The sequence below is a fragment of the Eumetopias jubatus genome, unplaced genomic scaffold (genome assembly GCF_037043125.1).
Source record: "Eumetopias jubatus isolate StellerSeaLion01/CBP00866 unplaced genomic scaffold, mEumJub1_p1.0 scaffold_3, whole genome shotgun sequence".
Classification (NCBI taxonomy): Eukaryota; Metazoa; Chordata; class Mammalia; order Carnivora; family Otariidae; genus Eumetopias; species Eumetopias jubatus.
This window is the reverse complement of record NW_028274809.1, coordinates 47391500-47415613: the sequence shown is the minus strand read 5'-3', so window position 1 is coordinate 47415613 and position 24114 is coordinate 47391500. Positions and strand designations below refer to the sequence as shown.

The 24114-nt window shown below is 34.4% G+C and overlaps 1 protein-coding gene across 1 annotated transcript in view; it reads right to left on the bottom strand.

Annotated features, from left to right (window-relative positions):
• ZSWIM2 (zinc finger SWIM-type containing 2) overlaps nucleotides 1–17854 on the bottom strand; it is a 33152-nt gene extending 15298 nt beyond the window's left edge. The window contains exons 1-5 of the mRNA XM_028121400.2: nucleotides 17690–17854; nucleotides 16421–16497; nucleotides 14429–14469; nucleotides 8697–8907; nucleotides 1193–1444 (exon numbers count right to left, since the gene is read on the bottom strand). Coding sequence (XP_027977201.1) covers nucleotides 1193–1444; nucleotides 8697–8907; nucleotides 14429–14469; nucleotides 16421–16497; nucleotides 17690–17854 — 746 coding nt within the window. The remainder of the gene's footprint in view (nucleotides 1–1192; nucleotides 1445–8696; nucleotides 8908–14428; nucleotides 14470–16420; nucleotides 16498–17689) is intronic.
• Between the last annotated feature and the right edge of the window lie 6260 nt (nucleotides 17855–24114).

Genomic DNA, 24114 nt, shown 5'->3' with positions numbered 1-24114 from the left:
AGAAAGATTTGAAATCGTCTACTAAAGCCACACACTAATCATTTGAGGAATAGGCAAGAATGAGGACAGAATTTTACACCATGGCCAATTCAAGTCCTCATCCCCCATAGCTGTTCCTCCCAATCCTCTCTTTTACACACTATCTTCACTCCTTACTGTTTGGATCCATACCTCTTGAAAACAATGGCTGCTAAAACCAAAGATCAAGTTCTTCCTTTTTCTAGAACTCTATTTAACCAACATTCCTGACACTAGCTGAACACCTGCTAAAACTCTACAAAAATTCTCCCCTCTTCAATTTATTGGAGACTTCTCAGGCCAGTTATTTTCCAATAAAGACTTTTACTTATAGTGATCCAGTTGATTTTATTCTATGTGACACATAGAGAAAACAAAGAACTAAAACACTTCAAAGCAGAAAAGTTACCATTTGTTGATGGGAATGATAAAAAAAGTTTTATGGTTTTATAAGAGGGTTCTAAAAATATATTAATTGGGCTCATCATAATATATTTCTAGGAAGACTGAAAAAAAGAATCTATTTTCTTAACATACAGTTAAGCTAAAATTTTAGTTAAAACACAAATTTCTCAAGCACAGCAATTAATTGATGTTTTAGTGTGGCAATTCTGGGAAAGTTGGGGATTATTTACAAAAGTAACAAAAATTGTTTTCTCTAACATTTATTGTTGAGGTATAGGATTAAAGAAAAAAAATATGTACTCATTGCAATTTCGAGTTTGGGAAACTTGATTACATATTCAGTCAATCTAGTCAATATCCCTCTAGCTCAATCCTAGGAGTGTTTGGCAATGATTTCACTGATGGTCCAAAGAAAGTTATAGAAGTTGAGAGGTCTAGAAGTTGAGGGTTCTGAGTTTGGAAACTCATTTAGGCCTGTGTCCTGAGCTTCCAGGACAGGATGCTCCTTCAGACTCTCAATCTAGACTGAGTACAAAGCCAATATCCTTGTGTAAGTGAAGAAAATAAAACAATCAGAATTTTTGAGGTACTGGGCTGACATAAATCACCAGTCTGGAAATCCTAAATAAGCAACTATCACCTAAGGCAAACACACTATATATAGAAGGAAGAAGGCAGTCTAACTGACCAGTACCCCAATGCTCCAGATTTCCTAAAGTTAAAAAAAAAAGTTAGAATACATGTTTATAATTTTACTGATGACACTTACTTATAACATTTCCCCTCAATTGGAAATTGTTTACAGTTATTACAGGGAATTCCAAGGTGTTTGTCCAGTCGCTCTTTTTCAGCTGCAGTCACAAGTTTGTTAGAGTTTTTGAATTCTTCTAAAATAAGTTTTAATGGTGCAAACTCTTTCCTACACAGAGGACATTTCAACATGGAAGTGTTTGAAATCATATCTTGATAATTAGCTAGGATCTTCATGCATTTTATATGAATGCTATTGCCACAACCAAACCTGTTAGAAATAAAATATGAGTTTACCACTTGTATATATCAAAGTTACATATATTTATATAAATAAAACTTCCCGTGCTACCATCTTTATTTCCCATAAAAATAGATTCTGAACTGACTTTCCAGATATAGCTTGATTATACACATAAACAGTATCTTATCTACCTGTCTAATCTATCATCTTTAATTTAATACATTAGAATTCTTAACAAATTCTCCCTCATTCCAATGAAATGGTGGTTTAAACAATTTTGCATCATTAGAATATTTTTCTTTTTTTTAAGATTTTATTTTTAAGTAATCTCTACCCAGTGTGGGACTTGAAACCACAACCCTGAGATCAAGGGTCACATGCTCCATTGACTGAGCCAGCCAGGTGCCCCAATATTTTTCATTTTAAAAGTGAGAATAAATATAATCTTAATAAAAGGAAAATTATAATAATAATTATTGTTTTTTAAATAAAAAGCATCATTGAGAGCAGGGGTATCACCTCATTTTTCTAGAAATCACACAATATGTGGTTGTACCTGACAAATATCTACTGAGAGAAATAATATTTTGGGAGATAGTAAATAATTTAAAAATATGCAATAGAAGCAGCCATATGAAAAACTACATGGATGAAAATTCTGGCCAATAATCAGGAGTAAGAAAATGAAAAATTCAATAACAAATGGTTGCCCAAATATTCAAGTCCAACTTTACAGGGCCTCAAAGAATAGTATGAATATGACACTCTTAACAAATGTTTGTATATAGGTAAACATTTCAATTATTTAGGTTTAAAGATAGAATTTTGAGACACTGAAAAGAATTTTTATAATATTAAAGTACTACTTTTACTCTCAGAAAATTCTTTGTAACTGGTCTAAGCCATGGCATTTATTCATGTGTATAAAAGAGAAATGTGAAAATTATCCTACTTTAATAACTCAAAGTGGAGGGGGGAAATAAAATGGAGTTAAGTTTTAATTTTCACCCTTTAGAATGTAGTCTAGAAATATTTAGAGTAAGAACAGGACCTCTTACAGCAGATATGTTAGGAAAAAAAGATCAATTAAATATAAATTAAGCAATAGGTAAAGCTTTTTGTTGTTTCTCTATCAACATGTCTCATAACAATCAATTACAAACATATTAAATTACAATTTTTTCATAAGCTTTAAATATCCAAAGAAAAAAACATGTAGAAGGCTGGGAAGATGGCAAAACAGGAGAATCCTGAACTCACCTTGTCCTGACACAATACTGACATACACACTGACATAATAGCCACATCAGTGCAATTAACTCAGAAACAACCAGAAGACTGACTGGAAGAACAGACTTTTCACAGTTAATCACAGAGCGAGTGCAACATCGAAAAGGGTGAGAGGAGTAGAGATATGGTCAGGAACTAAACCCATGGGGAGACTAACCGCGAATGGGAGGGACACCACAAGCATGGAGAAGTGGAAGGATCAGACCCCACACCAGGCACCCAAGGCCCAGGGAACTTGCATTGGGAAGACGAGTCTCCATAACATTTGGCTTTGAAAACCAGTAGGGCTTAACATCACCAGTTTTTACAGTCAGTGGGGGTTAGCTCCAGGAGACCCAGAGGGTGAAAGGAAACTGAGTCCCCTCCCCACCCTTAAAGAGCCAGCATAACATATAACTGAGATGAGATACAGCAAAAAAGCAGTAGTTTGAAAAACACCTGGGGTATCATGAAGGAGATTTATTTACTAATTTCAGAACATGCCCCAGAGGGGCAAGGATCATTAGGAAACTTCTCCAAGAACTAAAGAGCTAATGGGCACCATTTCTATCCTTCCCCATCCCATAGGCTAGATAGCTGGATGCTATTATTTGGGCAATATTAATAGTCACACTGGATGCTTGCCCTCATCCTGTCACTCTCCACCTATTTTGCTATCACAGTGCTTCCTGCCTCCACATTTTGCTGTGGGAAGCATGCCAACCAACTTGTCCCACTTAGCAGGTGTCCCTAGAAAGTAGCTGCTGGCCTAACACACTCTGCAAGCAGTCCTGGCAGGGACCAGTACCACTCCAAAGTGACTCCTACCCTGAGGAGAGGGGAAAATAACTACACACATCAGTGCACCCACAGTCCCTACAGCCAAACCTTATAGCTGGCAGCTCAGAGATTGCCCTGCCAATCAGTGCAACTGCAGCATTGGCACACAGACTGGGGGCAGGCATGAGGTCTGACTTCTGGCCCCATCCACCCATGAAAGCCTCTCAGCGGACAAGGCAGGGAGAGTAGGCTACAGATCAGTGTGATGACAAGCCCCAACAGGGATGGGCGGTAGGCATGTGGTCTGGCTTCTGGCTCCATCTACCAATGAAAGCCTTTCAGGTGACAGTACAAGACAGTGCCCTGCAGTTCAGTGTGACTGCAGCTCCAACAGACAGGATGAGGGCAAGCATCCAGTGTGACTATTAATACTGCCCAACTAAAAGCCTAGTGCTTTTAGATGGGTTCAAATGTAAGTGATCAACTTATATGTACTTTTAATAGACTTTTATATGCATAAGATATTATATATGAACCTAGTGGCAACCATACATTAAAAAAAACTATAAATGATATAGAAAAAAATAAAGAGAAAGGAATCTAAGCATGACATAAAAGGAAGGCATCAAACCACAACAGAAGAGAGCGAGAGAAGAAAGGAATAGAGAAGAACTACAAAAACAACCATAAAACAAGTAACAAAATGCCAATAAGTACATACATATCAATAATTACTTTAAATGCAAATGAAATAAATGTTCCAATCAAAAGATGGTGAATAAATGGATTAAAAAAAAGACTCATCTATATGACACCTTCAAGAGACTCACTTCCAGACTTAAAAACATATGCAGACTGAAAATGAAGAGACGGAAAACCACTTACCATGCAAATGAAAGTGAAAAAAAGCCAGGGTATGAATACTTACATTGGACAAAATAGACTTTAAAATAAAGACTGTAGCAAGAGAAAAAGAAGGACATTACATAATGATAAAGGGAACGATCCAACAAGAGGATTTAACAACTGTAAATATTTATGCATTCAACATGGGAACACTAAATACATAAAGGAACTATTAACAGACTTAAAGTAAGAAATTGACAGTGATACAATAATAGTAAGGGACATTAACACCTCACTTACATCAATGGATAAATCAGCCAGATGGAAAAATCAACAAGGAAATAGTGACTTTCAGTGACACAATGGGCCAGATGGACCTAACAGATACTCAGAACATTCCATCCAAAAACAATAGAATATACAGTTTTTTCAAGTGCACATGGAACAATCTCTAGAATAGGTTGCATATTAGGTCACAAACAAGTCTGAATAAATTAAAAAAGATTGAGATTATATCATGCATGTTTTCTGACCATAACAGTATGAAATTAGAAATGAAACAGAAGAAAAAATCTGGAAAGAACAAAAATAAATGGAGGCTAAATAACATGCTACTAAACAATGAGTGGGTTAATCAAAATATAAAAGAGGAAATAAAAAATGCATGGAGACAAACGAAAATGAAAACACAATGGTCCAAAATCTTTGAGATGCAGCAAAAGCTTATCAAAGAGGGAAATTTATAACAATACAGACATACCTCAAGAAGCAAGAAAGATCTCTAACAAACAACCTAACCTTATATCTAAAGGAGCTAGAAAAAGAACAAATTCCAAAGCCAGTAGGAGGAAGGAAATAAGAAAGTTTAAAGCAGAAATAAATGAAATAGAGACCAAAAAACCCCCCACAAAAAACAAAAACAACAACAACAAAAAACCTCCTCAAACAATAGATCAATGAAACAAGGAGCTGGTTCTTTGAAAAGATCAATAAAATTGATAAACTTTTCATCAAACTCATCAAGAAAAAGTGAGAGAGGACTCAAATAAATAACATCAGAAATAAAGGGGGGGTGCCTGGGTGGCTCAGTTGGTTAAGCGACTGCCTTCGGCTCAGGTCATGATCCTGGAGTCCCGGGATTGAGTCCCACATCGGACTCCCTGCTCAGCGGGGAGTCTGCTTCTCCCTCTGACCCTGCTCTCTCTCTCTCTCTCTCTCTCAAGTAAATAAATAAAATCTTTAAAAAAAAAAAAAAAAGAAATAAAGGGGAAAAAGAACACAACCAATGCCACAGAAATATAAGAGAATATTACGAAAAATTGTATGCCAAAAGATTGGGCAATGTAGAAGAAATGGATAAATTCCTAGAAACATAACACCTTCCAAAACTGAATCTAATTCCAATAAGAAATAGAAAATTTAGACCAATTACTAGCAAGGAAATTGAATCAGTAATCAAAAAACTCCCAGTAAACATTTAAAGAAGAGTTAATACCTATTGTTCTCAAACTTTTCCAAAAAATAGAAGAGGAAAGAAAGATTCCAAATTAATTCTACAAGGCCAGCATTACCCTGACACCAAAACCAGATAAAGATACTATAAAAAAAGAGAAGTACAGGCTAATCTCTCTGATAAACATAGATGCAAAAATCCCCATCAAAATATTAGCAAACCAAATCAAACAATACAGTAAAAAATGATTCATCAGGATCAAGTGGGGTTAATTCCAGGGATACAAGTGTGGTTCAATATTCATAAATCAATTAACATCATATATCATATTAACAAGAGTTAGGACAAAAAAAATCATCTCAATAGATGCAGAAAAAGATTTGACAAAGTACAACATCCATTCATGATAAACCTCTCAACAAAATAGGTTTAGAGGGAACATTTTTCAACATAATAAAGTCATATATGAAAAACCCACACTAAAATCATACTCAATAGTGAGAAACTAAGAGCATTCCCTCTAAGAGCAAGAACAAGACAAGGATATCCACTCTCACCATTTTTATTCAGCATGGTACTGAGCGTCCTAGCCATAGCAATCAGGCTAAAAATAAATAAATGACATCTAAATTGGTAAGGAAGAAGTAAAACATTCAGTATTTGCAGATGACATAATACTATATATAGAGAACCTTACAGACTGTACCAAAAAATACTAGAACTAATAAATAAATTCAGTAAGGTCACAGGATACAAAATCAATATATAGAAATCTGTTGCATTTCTCTATACTAATAATGAAGTAGCAGAAAGAGAAATTAAGAAAACAATCCCATTTATAATTGCATCAAAAAGAACAAAATACTTAGGAATAAATTTAACCAAGGAGGTGAAAGACCTGTACTCTGAAAACTATAAAACTTTGATGAAAGATATTGAAGATGACACAACAAATGGAAAGAGTCCACATTCTAGGATTGAAAGAATTAATACTATTAAAATGTCCATACTACACAAAGCAATCTACAGAATCAATGTAATTTCTATCAGAATACAAACATTTTTCACAGAACTGGAACAAATAATCCTAAAATTTGTATGGAACCACAAAAGACCCCAAATTGCCAAAGCAAACTTGAGTGAGTAAAACAAAGCTGGAGGTATTACAATTCCAAATTTGAAGATATAAACAAAGCTGTAGTAATCAAAACAGTATAATACTGGCACATAAAATAGACACACAGATCAACAGAACAGAATAGAGAGCCCCAAAATAAACCCACACATATATGGTTAATTAACCTACAACAAAGGAAGCAAGAATATATAATGAGGAAAAGACAGTTTTTTCAACAAATGGTGCTGGGAAAACGAGACAGCTATAGGCAAAAGAATGAAACTGGACCCCTTTCTACACCATATGCAAAAATCAACTCAAAATGGATTAAAGACCTAGATGTGAAATCTGAAACCATAAAAATCCCCAAAGAAAACATAGACAGTAATTTCTTTGACATCAGCCATAGAATCATTTTTTTAGATATGTCTCCTCAGGCAAGGGAAGCAAAAGCAAAATTAAACTATTGGGACTACATAAAAATTAAATCCTTTTTGCACAGCAAAGGAAACCATCGAAAAACCAAAAGACAACCTATTCAATGGGGGAAGTATTTGCAAGTGGTATATCTGATAAGGGTTAATATCCAAAATATATAAAAAAACTTATACAACTCAACACCAAAAACCCCCAAATAATCTGATTAAAAATGGGTAGAGGATCTGAATAGACATTTTTCCAAAGCAGTAATAGAGATAGTTGACAGACACAGGAAAAGATGCTCAAGATCACAACTCATTAGGGAAGTGCATATCAAAGCCACAATGAGATAGCACCTGATACCTGTCAGAATGGCTGAAACAAAAAACACAAGAGATAACAAGTATTGGTGAGGACATGGAGAAAAAGGAACCTTCATTCACCATTGGAAATGCAAATTTGTGTAGCCACTGTGGAAAGTGGTATGGAGGTTCTTCAAAAAATTAAAAATAGAATTACCATGATTTAGTAATTTCACTAAAGGTAATTTACTGAAGGAAAACAAAAACATGAATTCAAAAAGATAATGTACCTCTATGCTTATTGCAGCATATTTCCAATAGCCAAATTATGAAAGCAACCGAAGTGTCTGTTGATAGATGAGTGGATAAAGAAGGTATGGTACACACACACACACACACACTCACACACACACACACACACAATGGAATATTACTCAACCATAGAAAAGAATGAGACCTTGCCATTTGCAATAACATAGATTAACCTAGAAGGTATATTCTTAAGTGAAATCAATCAGTCAGAGAAAGACAAATACCATATGATTTCATTCATATATGGAATTTAAGAAACAAAACAAATGAACAAAGAAAAAAGACAAGCAAAATACTAGACTCTTTTTTCTTTTTTTTTAAAGAATTTTATTTATTTATTTATTTATTTATTTATTTATTTATTTATTTATTTATTTATTTATATTTGAGGGAGAGAGAGAGGAGAACAAGTGGGTAGGAGGGGCAGAAGGAGAGGGAGAAACAGATTCTCTGCTGAGCAGGGGACCCCCGAGCCCAACATGGGACTCCATCCCAGGACCCTGGGATCATGACCTGAGCCGAAGGCAGATGCTCAACTGACTGAGCCACCCAGGTGCCCAAAATACCAGACTCAAATACAGAGAAGAAACTCGATGTTGTCAGAGGGGAGGTGGGTAGTTGGATGGGTGAAATAGGTGAAGAAGATTAAGAGTGCACTTACCGTGATGAGCACTGAGTAATGTATAGAACTGTTGAATCATTATATTGTACACCTGAAACTAATATAATGCTATATTTTAATTATACTTCAATAAAAAAGAGAAAGAAAAAACATGTCACCTGCAAAACGTGACAGGAAGCTTTTTCTCTAAAAGTACTTCTTGACAAATCGAGCAGATATCATCTGAACCAATTTCCTTCTGTTTAATGTACCCATCTTCTTCTATATGGACAGTTTCATTATTTGTTCCTTGTTGGGGAGTTTGAACTCGATGTATCCCTCGAAGCAAGTCACTGATTTCTCCTTCCACAAGACCTAACTGCAAAGCAGCTAGTGAAAAATCCCAAAGTATTAAAATTCAGTGGCTAAATTGGAGATACAGAAATGTAATAACTTATGCTGAAAGTTATCAGATAAAATACCAGAAAGACAGTTTTGATTGAATTGCTACACCTACATTTACCACTTTTTGTACTTTTTCAGAACCAAAGGTCAGGAAAGAGTCATTTATAAAAAGAATGGAAGTTAACTTTTTTTCTTGTAACTGAAAAGAGTCACTGCAAATATTGCATTTTATAAAGATTTTGTCTTAATTATATGATAGTGCTCATCCTTGGATTGGTGTTATAATCATGTCTTACATATTGATCTGTTCAACTTGTCCACAAATATTTTATCAACATAGAATCAGAAGAAATAGGCAAAACATTAAGGGGAAACAGGGATATTTGAGTAGTTAGTAAAATTAATATTTGTTAAATGAATAATGAATGAATGGACAAGAGGAGAGCAAGACTCATTTAATTGTGCCTATTCTCCTGTCTTGGTTTTATGTTTGTATAAGAGTGTCTTGGTAGCCACATCTTTCACAGATTTGGTTAGTATTCCTCAGGACAATCTATTACAAACTATGTTGTTTATAACCTTGGGATGTGCATTCTTTGAATTATGAATTTTCTACATCCTGCTGTCTTTATAAGAAATTATTTTCTAATACATATAGTTTTGATCAGGACATCCTAGATTCTTTTTTCCCTGGCCCATCCCAAGCTCTTTTCCTTTTCTCTCTCCTTAACATGCCATAATTTAAATGTCATCAGTTATTGGTACCCCTGAATTCTATTCATTTTATACATCCTTTAATACATTTAGTACATCCTTTAATAAATTTTAAAAATATTTGCAAGATAATGAAAAGCTTCATTTATCTGGAAAGTCTCCCAAATAAACACTAAAAATACTGAAAACATCATAGATACATTTCAATACAGAAATCTCTGTCTCTTGTATGAGGTGGGGTGACAGGTGGAATGTAAAAGGGTAACATACTTTAATTAACCATTACTTTGGAGGATGAGGGGTATTTGTCACAGAGACAGAGAAACATCTGCTCTCTAAAAAAATGGGGAGGAAAACGAAGAACAAAAATTGTGCTTTTGGGAATAAAGATTTTCTAGGGCAGCGGAATTACTGAAACATAAAAGTTCGTAAGAGGAACTGGCCATAAACTGTCCTATGTCGTAAAATATGAATTGGAAAATGCAAGGGAGAAACAAACTCTTCTGAGATAATTTGGAAAAATTAATGTATGAGACTATGAAAGAATATTCTTTTATGAAGAAGGCAAGACAGTTAACCTTATCAGAGGCAATGGAAGATGTTCAATTTCATTAACATCAAAGAAAAGTGAGTTGAAATACGATTGAGGCACAGACACACAATAAATACTGCTATTGAATAAGCAGTGATAAATAAATGAAATGTTGTTTCCCTTATGCTATTTCTTTTTGTATTTAGTTAAGTTATATTAAGGCATTTTAGATCTTCTAAAGTTATGTTAGATGTATGGGAGAATGGAAACTATTTTCTTATTTAAGTTTACTAGGAATCAATAGATTATAATGAACCTTGTATCTGGTATTGTTTCATGTTTTGTATGATAGCCTTTTTTTCTAAAACTATAGAAATATTTTTAACATTTCAAAGTATTCCTATGTATTTTTAAATTATTTTCTTTGGGGACTTAAGTATTTTGTTCATGTCTTTCATTATATGGTTAAGTAATAACATGACCTAATATGAATCCCAAAGCAAAACTAGCAGAAAATTGATACAGTGCTGAAATTGCAAATCAGCAAAAGTATTTTAAAGACCAATTTGGTAATACATATGGGTGGTAGACATAAAAATATTAATACTTTTACTCTAAAATCCAATTACTGAGACTTTAGGCTAAAGAAATAATTGAAAGAAGAGAAAGGTTCATGTACAAAGGATGTAACAAGTAGTTTGAGATAAATTAAATGACTAACAATAGAAGAATGTTAACTAAATTATAATATACCATATCAAGTGGAATAATGTTAGCCATCGATGACTTTGATTACAGAGATTACACAGCATTGAAAATGCTTATAAAGTAACAGTGTGTGATAAAAGCAGAAGACAGAATTCCCATGGGCTATTAGGCGTACATAAATATAAACTCAAAAAGGAAGTAAGAATGCATAAAAGTTTATTTTATCTTTGTAGTGGGAATTATAAAAAATTTCCTTAAATGTGGTTCTTACTTTATCTGTAAATATTTAACTAAAAAAGGAACAGACGGCATTAACCAGACAAAAAGAAAAAGAGAAAAGGGAGGAGAAGAGAAGAGCTCAAAAAGTCTAGTTTGTACTTTGCATTCTGTCTGCTGTTAATATTGGACCTTTTAGAATCTCCCTTATAAAAGGAGAGAGGAGAGTTGGATAAACTAAAAGTTTCTCTAATGTCAACATTTATAAAATGAAGAGAGGGATAAGTTTCAACTCTTAGTTATTTGTCCCTCAGCTCTCTATTAAAAAGTAAACTATCAAAAAAAAATAGACATTGTATTTAGAAGGAACTATTAGGTGATAAATGCAGGTTTTGCCGAAAAACATTTGGTGGGTGATAAGAAAAAGGCTGTTCGGTGTTCAAAACTGATATCTTTATTATAAAATTCCTGCATAATCATCTTTGTAAGTCCTCAAAAATAAGTCTCATGTTTTTGATATGCAGCATTAGAGTATAAATATTTGTTTTCTGATGTGTTTTGCAAGAATCTAGGAATGATATTCAAAATACTCTTCCCTCATTACTAGTAACCATCTCCTCCATTACGTACATACTTTACATAATCTTAATGAATAACTGTTTATAGCTTTCTTTAAATTACTTTAATTTTCATTTAAATGATAAATTTTAAGATGTGCAAATAGGATTTTCTCAATGTTGACTAAAACTTCTTTTAAATATAGGAGAGATGCAAGATCTTTTATTTTAGTAGGAAGTATACATTTTTCGAAATTAATGTATAGGATTAAACATTTAGAAATTTCCCTATTGTAGACTGATATTTATAAAAAGAACAAAACATGGTTTCTGTCTTCAAGAGGTACAAATTATAACACAATATTAAGTATTACGTTGGTCCATATGAAATTGCTATTTTTGTAAATGAAGAAGTCCACAAATGTTAGTATTCATATGTTTTGATTTATAAAAAATACCTAGCAGAGGCTCCTGGCTAATGTGCAGTACAATAAATACTTGTTGAGTTCAGTTGTGTAGAGCAGCACTGTCTAATAGAGTAGCCAGCCATTAGCCACATGTGGCTACTGATCACTTGAAATGTAGCTCATGTGACTGAAAACCTAAATTTTTAATTTTTTTCATTTAAATTTAAGTTGAAAACTGATAATCAATAGTTACCGAAAAATTCATGAGTATGTTTGTAACAATTCAGGTATTACATGAATCTTTTTTCCAACTGATTACTTTTTGAAATCTAAATGCAGAAGAAATATTTCCAATGAAAATATAGTATCTGAGATGAGATGCTCTGTAAGTAGAAAATACACACTAGACTTTGAGGACAGTATAAAAAAATTGCATTATTTTTATACTGATAACATATTGATGTGATAATATTTTGATGCACTGGATTAAATTAACATATTAAAATTAATTTTCCCTGTTTGTTTTTACTTTTTGTAATACAGCTACTAGAAAATTACATATGTGGCTTACATTATATTTCTATTGGACAGCACTAGTATAGAAGCTTGCGAAAATGATATGTAGTGGGGAGATCAAATAAGACTTGGAGAGGATGTGAACATTTAACTTCAGGTGGATAAAATGAAGAAATAGAGAAGACAACAATACATATACTATCGTAGAACCTAATCATTGTGTATGAAGGGATTGGGAGAGAAGATGAAGTAGAGAATTAAGTAACATTTCAGAAAGAACCTTTTGTCTACAATGTGAAGGAGGGAGCAACAAAGTGCAGGCACTGAAAAGAAGGAGGCTACAAAGAATACTATTACGGGCTTGTGAAGGCGGACAAAGGTGAGAATGAGGATGGAGAGAGGAGAACACTACTGAGAAGAAGGCAGGATGTAACGTAAACAGGATTTATAGAGTGACTAGAGATATGAGGGAAGAAATTGGAAGAAGACAAATCAGGGTTTCTAGTTTTGGAGACTAAAGAAGAAGGAAAGCCAATATATGAGGTAAGGAATACAAGATGGGAGCACGAATGGGGAGAAATTTGTTATTTTTCTAAAATGCCGTGGGTCCTCCAAAACTGAGCTGCCCTGAAGGCAGCGGGAATACTGCTCTGTTGATAAGATGTTGAAATCACTGGTATAGAGGTAACAGCAGACATAGAAAATGCGAGACACTTCTAAGAGAATGTGTAAAGTGGGAGAAGAGTACAAAAGAAAAATGCCTGTGAAACAGTAATATTAATTTATTACCTAGTACAACTTTTAAATGCTTATTATAATTGTACTTATATGATAGCTGGGGGGACTTGAACTTGGCTGAGTAAAACATACTCTTAGAACTAAAAAAAATGGAAAACTGATTATTACTTTCTTTATGAACATTATAAACATTTACTAATAAATTTTAAAATGCCATTGCAATTCTTAGATGGGTCTATTGCAGGCCAAATAACCACATGACTACAGGAATAATTCCATAATGACAATATCTTTTTTATAAGATCTACAAACCTAAATGACGTATAACAAAATTATTTTTCTTTCTGTTTTAATTTTGAGTACTCCAGAGCTTAAAGTTACACAACTATATGCTTGACTGCAAACACAATTTAAGTACTGAGATAAAAACTATTTTATTCTTTTTTTTTTTAAAGATTTTTATTTATTTATTTGAAAGAGGGAGAGAACGAGAGAGAGCACATGAGAGGGGGAAGGGTCAGAGGGAGAAGCAGACTCCCCGCCGAGCAGGGAGCCCGATGTGGGACTCGATCCCGGGACTCCAGGATCATGACCTGAGCCGAAGGCAGTCGCTTAACGACTGAGCCACCCAGGCGCCCAAAAACTATTTTATTCTTAAAAAAATATATTTATAGATTTTAAAATATATTTATATATATATTTTCATACGAATTTCAGTCAGTAGACGTTTTTGAATGAAATTATGTGCTATGTCAACTGCCTATTGATGGGATCTAAACAATTACATTTCTTATTTTTCCTGTAATTAAAATAATTTTAAATATAGAAATCACTGTGAATCTTTGCTTAGAGCACATGAGGAAAATTTTGCCTTCAGAATAACTGGCCATTGTCTCATCCCTTTTTAAATTAAATGCCATTGAGTTTGAAATGACATATAAAGTTACTTTTTTTTTATTAAGGAAGAAAAATGTTCCAACTGTCTTAAATGAACAAACTGAGCTATAGCTAGTTGTCAGATTGTCTATGAAAATAATTTTTTAAATTTGGAATATGTCCAAACAAAAAATTACTAAAATCGTTAACTTTAAAATAATAAAAGAAAAAATACAACTTACATTCATGATTCCTTGGAAGCTTGAATTTTTTCAACAAGACCCTAATATTCACAGGCAGAAAACCAAAATAAAACATTTATTTTTGACATAACCTAAAAAGATATATTTTGTTTTAATTTTAAGATAGGAAGATCATTATAGAATTTATATTGCTGACAGTGTTATAAATAAGCAACACTCTTACCAGTTTTCTGTTACAATAGTAGTTGTTAACTATACTGAAATTATAATAAAAAACTCATACAAAAAATAGTAGTTAAATATATGTTTTTAAAGTAAACACATGTGAAAAAAGTGTGATAAATGAAAATAAAAGACATTTATAATAAAGAGATTTGCTAGAGAGAGTCCATGAATTTCTTCAGGATATACATTTGTTCACAGACACAGGTTAGTGAGGGAACTGAGGTATTCATAGTACTTCCTTTAAACTTCCCTAGAAGTTTCCTACTCCTGAAAATGGAGTAATTTTCTGGAGAGTACTAAATGATTTTCCTCCATATACCACATTAATGTATGGCAATAAAAATACTTCAAATATAACCAATTAAACTGTAATATGGCTTTTTTAAAAAGTGAGAAATATATACAAAATTCTTACATAAATATATTAAATATACTTTAGTATATTAAATACTTGAATCATATTTCCATTTAGTTTGGTATATATATATTTTAAAATGAGTTATATTATATAAAAATGAGAAGAGAAGGCCCTTGCCCTGAGGAAGCTAGCACTAAAAAAATGAAAAAACCTATTTTAATAAATGTAATTTATTATTTTTAATAATAAAACCAAATGGCAAGTTTTGAAAGGACCATATTTTATATCTTCTATGCTAACTACAGCAAATTTTATTAGCAATGCTGAATAAAAACCGATCAAAACAAAACAACAAAAACTTAGTAAATAAAAGCTTTGGAAATGACAGATATACATTGTTTTTGTTTTTTTAACCTATAAAGAACAGCATTCAAAATGTAAGATACAAACTCTTCTCTCAATTTTTTGTTTGATTTGTTTTACTCTCAAATATCAATCAAACTTTCTATAATAGTATAATTCATGATTTGTTTCTATAAATATAGATGAGTAAAACAAAATGAGTTGAAAGAAGGAAAAAAATAGAAAGAATTGCAGACAATTTCCAAACACTAAATGGAAAGAGTTTTTTTAATTTCAATTTCTGGGATTCCCCTACAAATAGGTTCTGACATTAGAGGTAAAATTTCAGATTTGTCAGAAGTAATCTTCAGTGGAGTCCTACTACTATCTTGAAAAATTCACAGTAAAATGCTTATTGAAAACAAAAATAACACATAGAAGGGAGGGGTGTGGGGGGATGGGTTAGCCTGGTGATGAGTATTAAAGAGAGCACGTATTGAATGGAGCACTGGGTGTTATATGCAAACAATGAATCATGGAACACTACATCAAAAACTAATGATGTAATATATGATGATTAACATAACATAATAAAATTAAAAAGAATATATATCATAATAAAAAATTATAATGATTTATTTTGTTATTAAATAATTTGTTGTACTGCATTTACAAAGAAAACAATGCATCCCTTAGAAAGCATAAAAATAAAAATGTATTTGGAGATTTATTTTTAACTGACAGCAAATAGAAATCCTGTAGTGAGAACATAATTATCATCAGTGATGTGAATCAGGGAGGTTTTTCTTTTTCTTTAGAGTGAGATTTCACATTTGTATATAATGAGACCCTAGGAAGTCATTTTTTTCTTATTAAAAACATTAACATTCAAAACTTGTAGAGGTGGTAGTATGTTTCTCAAGTTAAACCTTACTTAATTTTCAGAATGAAATAAAATATCCTAAAATATACTGAAAAACTACTACAATTTTACTTTTATATTCTCCCAACACCAAATTTCTTTAATCTTGTAGTACTCAAATCATGAAAAAGGCAATATACCAAGATGCTCCTTTGTGGCAGATCTTTATTACAGAGTTACTTACCAGCATATATGCTTACAAAGTTCTCCTCCTTTCAGAAATGTGGAGCAGTTACAAACATGAGGATTTCCTAAAAAAACCTTTAAAAGAAAAATGCATACTTAAAAAACCCTCCAGCTAATTTTTAGAGTTAGAATAAAATTAATTTAATAGATAATAGGATTAAGAGAGATTTCAAGAAGTAATTTAGTTTAGGTGACTCCAAAGGTTGAAGATAGTCTATTGAGACATCTTAACTCTTGACACCAGTCTCCTCATATTCTTTGTGTTGGTCAACAATTTGCATTATGAGTTAAGACTCTTTTTAGATAACCTACACTCAGGCAGCTGAAAAGAAATCTAATTTTAAAAGCTAAAAAGAAATTCTATACATTTCTTACCAAAAATTCATTCTGCCTTACAGTGGAGCTAAAGATCTTTTGTAAACTAGCTTACCTTGGATTTTCGTTTGTTTTGTACACTTAAATTGGCATATAATTTTACTTGAGAAGACTAATTTTATTCACCAAATCTATATTGGATAAAACAATTTATTAACTACAGTAAGTGTTATAAGGGAGAAAGTAAAAAAAAAGAAGAAGAAGAATGTCTTAAATAAGCACAGGCTAGTAGTTTGTATTCAGTACTTAAAATGCAGGACACTAAATTAAAATTTTCCAAATCAACACCTGGGAGGGGGGATGGATGGTGGCTGACTTTTGAGTGGCTAGAGTGGTATATCAAATATAAAGTATCTGTTGTCTTTCAGCAAAATTAGAAAGAATTTTTATTAAGACCTTTCCAAGGCATCATCATCTAAACAGTACTTTAAAAGGATCTTCTTGGAGTTTTAGAGTAACTGAAGAGTAAAGAAAAACCGATTTTATTTATTTAGTAAATATTTACGGTATGTAAGTAGGTCATAGGATTTTCATTTCGTTTGAGTTACAGGGCTACTGACTGCTAACACCGGATCTAAGGATGCACGCAATGTAAACCCTAGGTTTAAATAAAACGTCTCACATTTTCAAGCCTAAAGATCAAACAAGGGCCATTATATTACAAGAGTTGGATGCAATTTGGAGTCCTGACTTTCAAAAATGAAACTTTTCTAACAAATACTATTTCCCTCTGCAATCTGCCCATCTTTAGCGTCTGGAACTCGTGCGGGTGGGGTGGGTGTGGCAGCGAGAATCCGCAGGGATGGCGAGGGTGGCTAGATACCAGGCAGGCCCAGGAGGACCAGGCGGGTGGGCCAGGCAAGAGCAGAGGGGAGCCGGGGGCGGTAATTACTCGGAAATCCCTGTTTTCCGGCTCCTCCTCCCTCAGCAGGAAGCCAGTGGGGCCCATCTCTCGTAGGAGGTAGATGCTGCTGCTCATCGCCTGGTCTTGTTGCCAGCTGAGGTGGTCGCTCAAGTGTCTTCGCCTTTCAGAGGCCTTATAGCCTCGGCGAAGCATCCTGCCTGGGTGCGGGCGAAGGCAGCCCCTCTGCGAGACTCTCCGCGGTGCCCGCCGGTCTCCATGACAACCGCGTGCCGGCGGGTTGCCTTGGTGATGGTGGTTGAGCTCCCTGGTGTCCCAGCGTGCCTTGCGCCAAGCTAGAGCTAGCGATGAAAGTGCGAAGGGAGAAGGGTGTGGATTCCACAGCTCTCAGCCGCCTCCACTCCTTACTGAAGCGACGTTCCTGGCTGAGAAGAGCTAATTTAAAAGCTGGCCGCCAAAGGCATAGCTGTCAAATCTCTCGCGTTCCTTTTGCTGGTTCCTCGCAGGCAGGGCTGGTGAATGAATTCATGTATTAGGACAGTTGCACAACCTGGTTACTGTTTGGGCTCTGCATGCTAAAATTATCCTGTGATGATTCATCATCTTTATCAGAAAGTCCAGAGTGATTGTTTTTGTTCAACAATATTCCACCAACATTTCCCAAGTGCTCACTATGTGCATAATCTGAGCGAGTCGCTGGGGGAAGATCAAAAATGCGGAAGACAGGAATCTAATCCCCAGGAAGTGAGATCCTTAAATCGGGATGTGTGTGTGTGGAGGGGTGTGGTTTTAAAGCAAGAGGAGCATCACTAAATTGCATATTTGGGGCAAAGGGCAGAATCCATTGACTCTGTCCTCTAAATTTACAACCTCTGTTCTAAGGAATAAGATTTTTGAGGTATGCAACATTGATTATAATTCAAATTGTCTTTGAGCTTTGTTACCACATGTTGGTGGGAGAGCTGTAATAAAGTTGAGTCAAGTAAAGAAGCATGTTACTAGAATGTTTCTAAGAAATTGAAATCAGGAAATGGATACTTGGTGGCCCAGTAACATAAGCAAAGATGGAGGATACTTGTCCCATTTTATCATTGGTGGAAGCCACAACTAGATTATGTCAAGAGCAGAAAGGAGAAAATGGCAAAGGCCATGCTATGAGAGAAAATGATGGAAATGGCAGCTTGCACATGTGAGACAGGCAGATAAACATCATTCAATCCTAGGTGTAAGTTTTTTTTTTTTTAAAGATTTTATTTATTTATTTGACAGAGAGAGACACAGAGAGAGAGAGGGAACACAAGCAGGGGGAGTGGGAGAGGGAGAAGCAGGCTTCCCGCAGAGCCTGATGCGGGGCTCGATCCCAGGACGCCGGGATCATGACCTGAGCTGAAGGCAGACGCTTAACGACTGAGCCACCCAGGTGCCCCTAGGTGTAAGGTTTTTAACTTACTAAATTTTATTACTACCTTCCTATTCTGACAAATAACAACTAACATACGTACAACCATAATCCCAACTTTGCTGTCAATTTAATGGTACTAGATGTTAAAGTAAAACATTATACATTAGGGAAAAACTTCATACTGAAACCAAAAGAAATTATAAATTGAATTCACAGTTTATTTGTTAATACTTATAATTAAAAAAATTCAAAATAAATTACTGACAATCTACACTTTCTATATAACAAGATGAGTTGCGTTCAGAGTGAAGGCATTTTATTCAACTGTCATTCACTCTCTCTCTCTCCCTATATATGTATATGTATAATATACACAAAATATATGTGTCTCCATATAATATATAACTCTATATTATGTGAATATGAAGTAATAGTTAAGAATTGTCTTGAAGAGAACTTTAAGAAATGAACAATAGCAAGTAATTATTAAAAATTATGTTTTACTTATTATAATTAGATGATGCTTGCTCCATGTGTAAGTGATAAACATCATTTTCAGAAAGGTTACATGTTTAAGACACAATAGTCTTTATGTAAACTAAATGTAGGTTCATAAATTCCATTTTGGGGAGTGATAAAAGTAGGAATATTCATGCTTTCATGGAAGTTAAAAAGAGAAAGCACAGATTGTTAGAACTTCAGTCTAGGTGTAAGACATTTGTTTTTATATCTGTCAGTTAAGACTTTAAAATGTTTTTATAGGCAGGTGACTATCCCATATGTTTGCTTCATCTCTTAAGAGTGTATGACATGAGTAATATTTGCAAATATTAAATAAAAGAATTAAATTTCTCCCTTAAGTTTGTTGTGTTCCCTTCCAAGTTACATTTTGAAGCATATTGACCCAGAGATGAGGGAAGTGGTTAGTACTAGAAATGAGTCATTGATAAGCTTTGCGTTTCATGAATTAAGTTTTAGTCCCTTTAGCAATTCGATTTAGCCATAAAAGACAGGAATTAATAAATTTTTATCAATCAATCTTAACTATATAGGTTAAGATAGAAAAAGTTGGGCCTGTAGTATTAGACCTTGAGATTGTGGAAGACAATGCCCCTGGGGGGGTAGGAAGAAGACTAACAGAAGTCAGTGGAGGAAGTCCGCTGCTAATCTCAACATGGGTATATTCGTGTTGGGGTGAGAGTGGGAGTATGTGGAGGGATGGATTGAAACATTGAGATGGGTTTGGGAAGACTGAGAACACATCTAGGGTTGGTGTGTGGTACCAGGCTGTTTAGTCCTGGAATAGTGTCAGAAAGGTGCAGGTTGCTGGGAAACTTTAGCTTTTGGCCTAGTGCCCCCTAACACGGAGTGAGCAATACGTGGAGGTGCCAGTTGAAGACAGATCGGTAAATCAACTGCTTGTGATGTCCTGGTTCTGAAGAATTAAAGACATACAATGAATATAGGAGTTTGTGTTTACATCTAAAAGTGGGCACAAAAGGCAGAATACTAGTGTCTAATGTGATGCAGAACTCAACAATTTCAAGACGATAGAAGCAAATAGAACCAAGGACTCCAGTGGGGAGCTTCAAGATGAGACCTCCTTTAAAAAAAAAAAATTAAAGTCAAATAGAGTAAGTCACAACTCAGTGATCACCAACAGGAAATAGTGCAGACTGACCACTGCAGAAGTGACCAGGAAGAATCCAGTGGACATTGTGCAGATTCAAGATCATCTTTTGTCATCAGACATATGGTTATATAAGCTTCGCTTTCCTCATATGCTCATATACCTTTTTGGAGAGAAATAGGGGATGGGTGGAAATCTGAAGTGCTAGGCATTTTATCTTTACTAGTGACTAAGGCAGACTTAACATTCCCCTCAACCTGACTAAACTTTAGATAGGTTTCTTCCTGACTATAGGTCCCTGACCTCCATTTTCTTAGAGCATTCATTCTAGAAAACTTTAAATTGTATTTTTTTCTCTGTCCCTTTGAGATGTAAATCATCTTTCTCCCAGTCTCTTGCTAGTTTTACAAACACAGTAGTGTATTTCTGAAGGACCTGGAAACCAGCTCTTTGAAGTGGAATCATCAAGAAAGACAGTGCCCCTATCTCCCAGTCTTTGTGGCAGTGTGGAACCTAACTTTGGTGAGCACCACCAATAAGCAGTCCCTTTAACAAACCTCCTTCCTAATGTCCTCCAGGACTTTTCCACTAGCTTGCTGCAGGCTTCAAAATGCTCCTTTTGTTTCAATATAGTTGAAGTCAATCCCTCTCTTCCCTACTGCAATCATCCTGAGTAAAGTCTTCCTTGATGGTTTAACCTTGTCCAGGGCAATTTTTCTTTGGCAATAGATAGCATTCATCTAAAAAAATATGATCAAATCAGACTAAACTTACAGTTTACTAAAGTTTTTTTCTTCTTCTTGTTATCAAGGGGAGTAGTAAGTAGCAAAGGTGATTGGACCATTTATAGAGAAAACATACTTCAGGATTTTGTACATCCGAGCGTAATATAAATAAATTTGCAACCTACTGTGAGTGTGATCGGACTTTTAGTTTAAGATGTCAGCCTGAGTAGATAATATCAGTTCTCTTCCATCTGAAGAGTCTATGAAAATAATAAAAAAAAAAGTAAAAAGTTGCAACCTCTGATACTGAAAAGAACTAGAGAGGACAGAGGTAGGTAGACTTCTAAGAATGACCCCAATGACTTTAATTGTATAATTAATTTGTATAATTGTATGCAATTATACAATTCCCTTGTATAATTCCCTCCCTGTGATTATGTCATGTCACATGACAAAGGAGATTCTGCTGATACAATTAAGGTTGCGGTCAGTTGACTCTGAGTTAATTAAATGGGAGATAATTTGGGTCATCCTGATCTAAACATACAACTCCTTTAAAAGCACAGAGTTTTCTCTGGCTGGTGGCAGAAGGAGAGGTCTGAAACGAAGCATAGTTTTCTTGCTGGCATTGAAGATGGAGGAGGCCAGGAATGCTGGGGACCCCTGGAAGAAAAAAGTAGACTCTGGTGGAGAGCCAGAAAGGGAATGGGGGACTTAGATCTATAGCAGTAAGGAGCTGGATGTTGCCAGCGACCTGAATAAAGCTGAAATCAGTTCTTCCTTGGAGCTTTCAGATAAGAGTACATCCTGGCTGACACCAGGACTTCAGTCTTGTAATACTCTGACCAGAAAACGCAGCTGGGTCTGCCTCAATCTGACCTACTGAACTGTGACCTAATAATGGGTGTTGTTTTAAGTCACTGTTTGTGGTAATATTTAAAATATCAATAGAAAATGAGTATATGGGGCCATTGGCAAATGGATATGGGGCCATTGGCAAATTTCAACAAACTGCTAGAGGAACAAATATGAATGGAAAGTGCTGACTGACTGTCTCAGGGGGAATAAGTGAAGGTATGAACATGAAACAGTTTACTCCTCGTTATCTGCCAGCATTGGGTTGGACAAGAGAGTCATCTGGCTTGTTCTAAGTATCGAGTAATTTATTATAGGATATAAGTTAGCTTGCAGAATGTTTACTGAGGCCACAGAAATCAAACTTTGATCAGATACTAAAGTGAGGCACTTAGGAAAATTGTTCATTCATACCCTGAGATTTTTTTGCAACGGAAATACCTCTAAGTCACTCAAGAAGCTAGGGACCAGACATTAGCACCTCTACTACTGTTGCAGAAAACTTCGTAACTATAATTGCTAGTTGGGCTGCATGGTCTCGAAAGAGCTTCACTTCTGCCTTTCAGGTCTTCACTTCTGCCTTTTATGTCTGTTAACACATAACAGTAATGTGTTATAATCTAGAGGCAAAAAGAAAAAAAATCTGGGAAATATGGAAAGGTGGTTTTTAAAAAAAACTGGACAGGTAACAAAACGGCCAAGAGAGGAAAGTAAAAGTGGTTTGGCCAGCCAGAAGGAGCAATCAGGGAATCAGAAAGAGCTTTTTGGTTTTAAAAATGATTGTCCAAAAAAAAAAAAAAAATTCCCACCACTGAGGGAATTTACCTTCAAGTGGAAAAAGCTTATCAAGTGGTAAGTAGGATGAATGAATTATAATTATTACCATACTTAGTTATGTGGTTAATAAATTTCAGAACATTAAAGAATGAGAAAACCCATTTACAGAATAAAAAAAATAGGTACAAAGAGGCAAAAATTAGATAAGCATCAACTTTTTTGTTTGTGTTTATATTTAGCTAAGTAGGACTCAGAAGCTTATCTCCCATGCACGGTTAGTAAGTACAGAACTAGAGGATGTATACTAGAAAAATCAGGGTCATTTTAATTTTATGTTTATTATTATTTTTTGTTTAATTTTATGTTTAAATGGTTCCTATTTATCAACACCTGTCCTTTTATGACATAGCTTCTCTGTTTTCTTTATTTAGTTGATTCATTCCTTGATTGGTTTGAATAATTTCTCGAATACTTTTTGCAGGAAGAGAATATGAGTTATATACTTGATGTAATCTTGAATAACCTAAACTGTCTTAAAACTGCTTTCACAGGTGAATGACAATTTGGCTGGCTATAAAATACTTGGATAAAAATCGTTCTCGTTTAACCCTAAAAATATTGGTATATATTTTGCAGGTGATCCATGATATAGAGGGTATAACTCTGAGACCAGTCTAATTTTTTATTCTTTATGTATTTAAACAAATCTTTATAATTAAGACTTCAACCAGGATTTCATGAGTTTTCCATTTCCATCTGTCCATGAATTTTCCAGTTATCCTCTTCTTATTGATTTCTAGTTTCATGCCATTGTGTTCAGAGAAGGTACTTGTATGATTTCAATCTTCTTGAATTTTCTGAGACTTGTTTTGTGGCCAAACATATCCTAGAAACATGGCTTAATATCATAGAAAACAGGCCTAACATCCTAGAAAATCTTTCATGTGTGCTTGAGAAGAATATGTATTATGCTGTTATTGAATAGAATGGTCTGTATATGTCAGTTAGGTCCACTTGGTCTATGGTGTTGTTCAAATCCACTATTTCCTTATTGAGTCTCTGAATG